Source organism: Selaginella moellendorffii, unplaced genomic scaffold (genome assembly GCF_000143415.4).
Source record: "Selaginella moellendorffii unplaced genomic scaffold, v1.0 SELMOscaffold_125, whole genome shotgun sequence".
NCBI classification, from domain to species: Eukaryota; Viridiplantae; Streptophyta; class Lycopodiopsida; order Selaginellales; family Selaginellaceae; genus Selaginella; species Selaginella moellendorffii.
Window position 1 is genome coordinate 368820 of NW_003314386.1, and position 6863 is coordinate 375682.

Consider the following 6863-nt stretch of genomic DNA (forward strand, 5'->3'; position numbering starts at 1 on the left):
AAAGGAAAAAAAAAAAAAAAAAAAAAAAAAAAAAGAAAAAAAAGCAGGAGCGCCGGGTTTTTTTTGATAACTAGCTGGAACCAGCAGATACTAAAGTTGTGCTTGATCGAAGATAGTACTTGAAATATTGACTTAATATTGGGCCTGAGAAGTATATGTAAGCTTTGATAGATCCCAGTGAATCATCCTTCTCAGCAGACCTTGCCAAGGACAATCTAGAGAAGTCAACTGATTGTTCCCATTGAGGACAGATCTGGGGAGGTAATTATTTATTCTTCCTCTTTACTTGCCTGAACACGGTTAACTTTATATGACTGAACAGATAACCGTGAAACTAGTTCTAAAAGGATGGTGTTTCCAGACAATCCTCTTACAATTAGACGCAACCGGTACCTCACGGACAGAAAGATCAAAGTCACAGTAGTTGAAGGAAGGAATCTAGCACCAAAAGATAGGAGTGGAAAAAGTGACCCTCACTTGAAACTGCAATCGAGACTGGAAACGGAAAGCTTCACATAGAAACAGGTAAGAGGTTTTGTATTTGGATGGTGTAGCCACCCTTCTTAATGATATTATTTTAAGTGAGGAAACTTTAGGTGGGCCTTTCACAGATGGTGCAAATGGAATGCAAGCTGATGGATATCTTGATGACGGAGCAAAGTTACCTTTTTAAACATGTTTTGTATTAGTGATAAGCAAACATTAAATAAACAAATTAGAGAACAGTTTAAGAGTAGTAAATCACAGCCGTTGGATTGAAGATTAAAGTATTACGATATTCTAGGCATATTCTTCCACATGAATCATTAGAATATTCTCACTGTCCAACAGTTAACATTGACTAGTTTCGACTAATTTTTGACCCTTGGACGAACACTAGTTTTTTGATTACTTTCCCAAAAACTCGCCAATGCCTGCCTTGCTCTTGACCTTAGTAACTGGAAAAATACTGGAAGAATGACACAGACCTGCATACCTCTCCACCTCCATTGAATCAACTCACTCCTTCATCACGTTCAGGATCACTCCAGCACCCACGGTCTTGCCACCCTCGCGAATCGCAAATCTCATCTTCTTCTCGCACGCGATCGGGGTGATGAGATCCACCTTCATGTTGACGCGATCGCCCGGCATCACCATCTTGGATTCCTCCCCTTTCTCGCCGGTCACCTCGATCACCTTGCCCGTCACGTCCGTCGTTCTCATGTAGAACTGGGGCCTGTAGCCGCAGAAGAATGGCGAGTGGCGTCCACCTTCTTCCTTCTTGAGCACGTAGACTTGCGCCTCGAACTTGCTAAACGGCTGGATCGATCCGGGCTTGGCGAGCACCATTCCCCTCTGGATGTCCGTCTTTTGGATGCCTCTCAAGAGCAATCCACAGTTATCGCCAGCCAGTGCCTCGTCCAGCTCCTTCTTGAACATCTCGCACCCGGTCACCGTCGTGTTCCTTGTATCGCCCAGGCCAACGATCTCGACCACCTCGCCAACCTTGACGGTGCCCCTCTCGACCCGTCCCGTGGCCACAGTTCCACGCCCGGTGATCGAAAACACGTCCTCGATCGCCATGAGGAACGGGAGGTCCGTCTGCCGTGGAGGAATCGGGATGTACTTGTCCACCGCGTCCCGGAGCTCGTAGATCTTGTCCACCCACTTATCGTCCCCTCGCTTGATCTCCTTGTTGCTCGTCAGCGCCGTGAGAGCGTTGAGAGCTGATCCAGATACCACGGGGACGTCGTCTCCCGGGAACTCGTACGAGTTGAGAAGCTCGCGGACCTCGAGCTCCACGAGCTGGAGGAGCTCCTCGTCGTCCACCATGTCCTGCTTGTTGAGGAACACGACCATGCTCGGCACCCCGACTTGCTTGGCCAGGAGGACGTGTTCTTTCGTCTGTGGCATCGGCCCATCGGCTCCAGACACGACCAGGATGGCCCCGTCCATCTGCGCTGCTCCAGTGATCATGTTCTTGACGTAGTCGGCATGGCCGGGGCAATCGACGTGAGCGTAGTGCCGCTCCTCGCTCTCATACTCCACGCACGCCGTGTTGATGGTGATCCCGCGAGCTTTCTCCTCCGGAGCAGCGTCGATCTCGTCATACTTCTTGGGCTTTCCACCACCGATTCCAATGAAAGTTAGCGCCGCTGTCAAGGTGGTCTTGCCGTGATCCACATGCCCGATTGTGCCGATGTTGACGTGCGGCTTCTTCCTCTCGAATTTCCCCTTTGCCGCGCGGACCACCAGCGAGGAAGAGGACCTCCGCCCGGGGACACGCTCTCTGAAAATCTCGGCTTGCAATGCCTGGTGGAAGCTCTGTTGCGAGTGTGAGAAGCCGAATCCTAGAGCCACTGGCGACCGGGAGGGGGTAATCGAAGGCTTGGCGGCCTGGAAAGTGGTGCCGCTCGCTGCCGCTGCCGAGGACGTGACTGCCGTGCAGCACGCCATGCCCGATAAACCCTAAAACCCTGGCGGGATGGAATCACTGCTCTCGATCTCTTGCCGCGCCTGCAAAGAGCCTCGCATCAAACATCCATCGATCCAATGCCGGCGCTAGAATGCGAGAAATCTGAGCTAGAATGTACCTGGGCGCTGGTCGAAGATCGCGCGCCTCGCCTCTCCTCCTCCACGCCCGCCACAATAATCCCTCAAATGGATAGAGCGTAGCAACGGCCACGATGGATCCAAGCCTAGCACCATTCGGATGCCGCCACGTAGCGCTAACGACAGCCTTCCATTTGAGCTTATATTGACCGTCAGATATTTACGCGATTATAATACAAAAATTTCTGTTTACTAGTAATCATCTCCTTCGTCCTCGTCTCTCCTGTTGCGAAGAACCCTAGAGATCCATCCCACGGCCAGTAATCCCAGCAGCAATGGAACGAAATCGAATCCACCGACGCCTACAGCCACTGCCGGAGCGGGCGGAGCGAAGAACGAGAATGGGGACAATCCCCATCCGCCACCGAAGAATGGATTCCCATAGCCGCCATAGCCATAGCCAGGATTCACGTAGATGTTTGTCCTGCGCACCATCACTGGCTTTTGAAAGTCAAGATCGAAAGTGGGTCTACCTGGAATTGTTGATTCTGGGGCCGGATCGAGGAGGAGGAGCTGATCTTGGCGGTGGAGCCACTCTTGGCGCCATTCTTGGAGCGGAACGGAAGGACTGACCTCCAATTCTACCGCCAGAGGGAGCTGCGATGGCGACGGTGTCGGCAGGATCAGATGGAGATGGAGCTGCGAGAAGAATTCCAGCTGCGATTGCTGAGAAGATCACTCTCCCCAATTTGCTCCTCCCACTGGTAAACTGATCGATCACAAACAGATCACACAGACAATGAAATCGATACCTTGTGCTGGGCGACGACGATTCTTCGTCACTGCTCGAGCTGGAGCATCGAATCCGAAGGCGCTGCTCAGAATGAAGCCCATGAGCGAGCAAACTCTTCCCGGAAGCTGTTGCCATCACCATCACTTGCGCCATTCTCTTCCAAAACTCTCTTTCTCCTTTGTCGTGGATGATCAAGCATGAAAAGAAATACCCTCCCTCTACCGACATAAACTTAATCCTTTTTCTCATGTGAGTAATCAATCATATCCTTAGGATGTGGTTCTCCTAACTCTAGATCCAAAACCCAGTGATCGAAGGTAGTAAAACTTTCTAGTCCTACCATCTCGCATGGTAGTCCATTCTAACACATAGGCATTTATGCTAAACATGGTTCACATACTTACTATAATTAATCTTTTCAGGTTAAGTAGGGTTTATATTGTTATTTAAATGTATATTAGATGATGGAATAGGCCAGGATATTAGAACATCCTAGGTATCCACTACTATATATCAAAAACTATGCAAAACATTTTGTTGGATGTATATATATATATATATATATATATATATTCGCAAATAAGTGTTTTTTACTTTTAAATTATAATTTTGACTTTAACTAAAGGATTCTTTAAAAGATATTAATATTTTTTAATTGCCTGAGCTGATTTACAATTTCATTATCTACTAGGTGTGTTAATAAGGATCATTTGAAAAATATTTGTAAATTACTGCAAGGCATTTAATGTTGATGATAATCCTTCTGGGCCAGGTCAGCTAACTTTCTCTATCAAGTTATTTTCCATATTCAATATACAATGTTGTCAAAATCTAAGTATTTCTTTTTTCTCTAAGCCGATGAATCTGAAGGTTCGTAACGATCTAGACTCCTTTGTGAGGATCCCAAATCGTCTGCTGTTAGCCTTCGCTTGCTCAAGCTCGCTCGTTGCATCAAACGCACCAAAGCTTGGACAACTTCCGACATTGGAGGCCGGAACTCCGGCTCGGGCTGCGCGAGAGAATCAAACCCAACGAGCTTGGATCATTGGTACAAAACGCAAACTTTTACCTGGACACACGATGAGATGATATCGGCAAAGCGGGAGAGAGACTTGGCCGGATAGATTCCTTTGAGTGCTGGATCAACCATCCTCGACAAGGCATCGATGTCGTGGAGCTGCGGCACTGCCCATCGCACCAGCGATTGTTCGGCTCGGCTCCTCGAGCTGGAAGTTTCAAGTTTGGAGCTTACTTACATAAAACTCTTGGATGGAAGAACTTCAAGATTTTACCTGTCTAGCGATTTTCTTCCGGTTAGAAGCTCCAGCATCACCACTCCAAAGCTGTAAACATCGCTCTTGACAGTGTACACGCCAGACATGGCAAACTCCGGCGCGCTGTAGCCAAAAGAGACCAGCATTTGCGAAGAAACCTGCAATAAGGACGATCGAGAAAGAAGAAAAGAGATTAAAGACGAGACTGAAAAGAAAAGTGAGATGGATACCTGACGCTCGGCACCGTAGGGAGCGAGTGCTGCTAGTCCACAGTCCGAGACTCGAGGATTAAGTTCCTCGTCCAAAAGAATGTTGACCGACTTGAAGTTCCTGTGAACTATAGCTGGGTGATAAACTTCGTGCAAATACCTGTGGAAAGCATCTAATGATCAAAAGAAGGATAGTGACGAAATAGTTCTTACTCGAGTGCTCGAGCAGCTCCCAGGGCGATCTTCACTCTTTGGTTCCATGAAAGTCTCCTGCTCGACTCATCCGAGCAATGGAGGACTTCAAACAGCGTTCCATACTCGACAAAGTCGTAAACTAGCAGCCTTTGCGAGTGCTCTGTGCAATATCCAACCAGCTCGGTGATGTTACTGTGCCGCAAGCGCGCTAGATTCGAGACCACTTTGATGAACTCGTCCTCGTTTTGTACCATAGGTGCTGAAGTGTCGAGCTTCTTCACAGCTACAATCTGGAAGAACACAACCGATGCTTATAACGAACGAGGAATAAAAAATGCCAAGAACTTTTACCTTGTCATCTATCTCGGCTCTATAGACTCTCCCGAGAGCTCCCTCTCCGACCAGATTTTCCTGAGAAAAGCTGTTCGTCGCAGCTTGGAGCTCGGCGATGGAGATGGCAGGGACGGCAATCTGGAGCTTGGAAGCTTTGCCTGGCGTGGGTGTAATACTTTTCATGGCTGGGCTCTTTTCGATCGAAAGCTTGCTCTTTTCTGCGGGTGGTGGAGTCAAAGGCCTGTCAGCTTTTGGCTGCGCAAACATCTCTCGAGACACTGATCCACCGAACAAAGAAAGAATCGATGAGAAGTTTCATACTCAAAACATTCTTACCTCTGTCCAGGGCAACGAGAGGATGACTCTTGGAGCTTCGCTTCTCTTCGTCTTTGGTCGAGTTGGTTCCTTCTTCGTCCTTGTTTGTTCTTCCGCAAAAGAAGAGAATTACCAGCAAGCCTGCGAGTAAAGCCAGTGCCGAGGCCACCACCACGCCTGCTATCTTTCCAGCGCTCCAGTACCGGCGACTCCCTCTGCTCATCACACCTGATATAACCGGGCCTTTGAGCGGAGACTTCTGGTCGGGATTCTGTTTCACCGTGCTTGGCTGCTGCAAGACTTGCATTGATGGAGCGGAGGCTGGAGCGAAAAGGAATGGAGCTGGCGCAGGAGCCATGACAATCGCTGATCCAAACTGATTGCCAGTTATCCTGACGGAAAGTAAAACATGATTTTTTTCGAAACAGAACAAGAAAAGCTATGGCTTACTTGAGAGATGGAATCGTGAGAAGTGATGGTGGAATTTGTCCCGAGAAACCATTGTTTGTGATATCGCTGCAACAAGGAGCAACATTTCGTGTTTGAGATTTTCGAGAGCAAGAACGTAACTTACAGGTCTTGGAGCTGCTGGAGTTGGCCTAGAACGCCGATATCTCCACTGAGCGAGTTGTTCTCCATATGCCTGACACGATCAAACAGTGTAAGAAACTGTGATCCAAGATCCAAGCGATCATGATTGAACTTACAAAGTTATCAAGCTCGTCAAAGCTCCCATGGAGGGTGGAAGGGGACCACTAAACTGGTTGCCAGACAGATCCCTGGATCAAAGAAATAAAAAACGTGGAGAATAGAACCAAGAACTACTTACAGGCTCGTAAGACTTGTCAGGGATTGGAACATGTCCGGAACGGGACCGACAATCTGATTGTTGCTCATGTTGCTACAACAAAAAAAAAAAAAAAACCGAAACTTAAGCTCTCGATGGATCAAAACTCCTGAAAACTTACAAGCTTATCAGCGAGATAAGATCCTTCATTGAGTAGGGAAGTGTCTCGGTGAACTCGTTGTTCGCAAAGTTTCTAGATACGAAAGAGATATCAAGAGCAACACGGAAGAATGAATGAAAACTACGTACATTTCTTGAATGCGAGGTGGAAGTTGATATGGAACCATCTGTCCGATGCTGTTATTGTTGAGATCCCTGGAGAAGAACGAGAAAAAGAGATAGGAGAGTTTAGCATGGATCGA

General features: G+C 47.9%; 2 protein-coding genes across 2 annotated transcripts in view; both read right to left on the reverse strand.

Moving 5' to 3' along the window:
* Window positions 1–855: 855 nt before the first annotated feature.
* On the reverse strand, window positions 856–3555 carry LOC9645165 (elongation factor Tu, plastid). Its single transcript, XM_024665681.1, has 4 exons — window positions 3348–3555; window positions 3069–3296; window positions 2577–3019; window positions 856–2499 (listed from the first exon to the last, which is right to left on the reverse strand). The coding sequence occupies exon 4, from the start codon at window positions 2437–2439 to the stop codon at window positions 1000–1002; it is 1440 nt and encodes a 479-aa protein (XP_024521449.1). The 5' UTR covers window positions 2440–2499; window positions 2577–3019; window positions 3069–3296; window positions 3348–3555; the 3' UTR covers window positions 856–999.
* A 521-nt stretch (window positions 3556–4076) lies between these two features.
* LOC9645166 (protein STRUBBELIG-RECEPTOR FAMILY 8) overlaps window positions 4077–6863 on the reverse strand; it is a 3793-nt gene continuing 1006 nt past the window's right edge. The window contains exons 3-15 of the mRNA XM_002991903.2: window positions 6751–6816; window positions 6623–6694; window positions 6484–6555; window positions 6362–6433; window positions 6229–6297; window positions 6105–6170; window positions 5676–6046; window positions 5358–5617; window positions 5025–5296; window positions 4833–4971; window positions 4621–4760; window positions 4398–4554; window positions 4077–4337 (exon numbers count right to left, since the gene is read on the reverse strand). Of these exons, the coding sequence (XP_002991949.2) occupies window positions 4179–4337; window positions 4398–4554; window positions 4621–4760; window positions 4833–4971; window positions 5025–5296; window positions 5358–5617; window positions 5676–6046; window positions 6105–6170; window positions 6229–6297; window positions 6362–6433; window positions 6484–6555; window positions 6623–6694; window positions 6751–6816 (1915 nt within the window). The 3' untranslated portion in view covers window positions 4077–4178. The remainder of the gene's footprint in view (window positions 4338–4397; window positions 4555–4620; window positions 4761–4832; window positions 4972–5024; window positions 5297–5357; window positions 5618–5675; window positions 6047–6104; window positions 6171–6228; window positions 6298–6361; window positions 6434–6483; window positions 6556–6622; window positions 6695–6750; window positions 6817–6863) is intronic.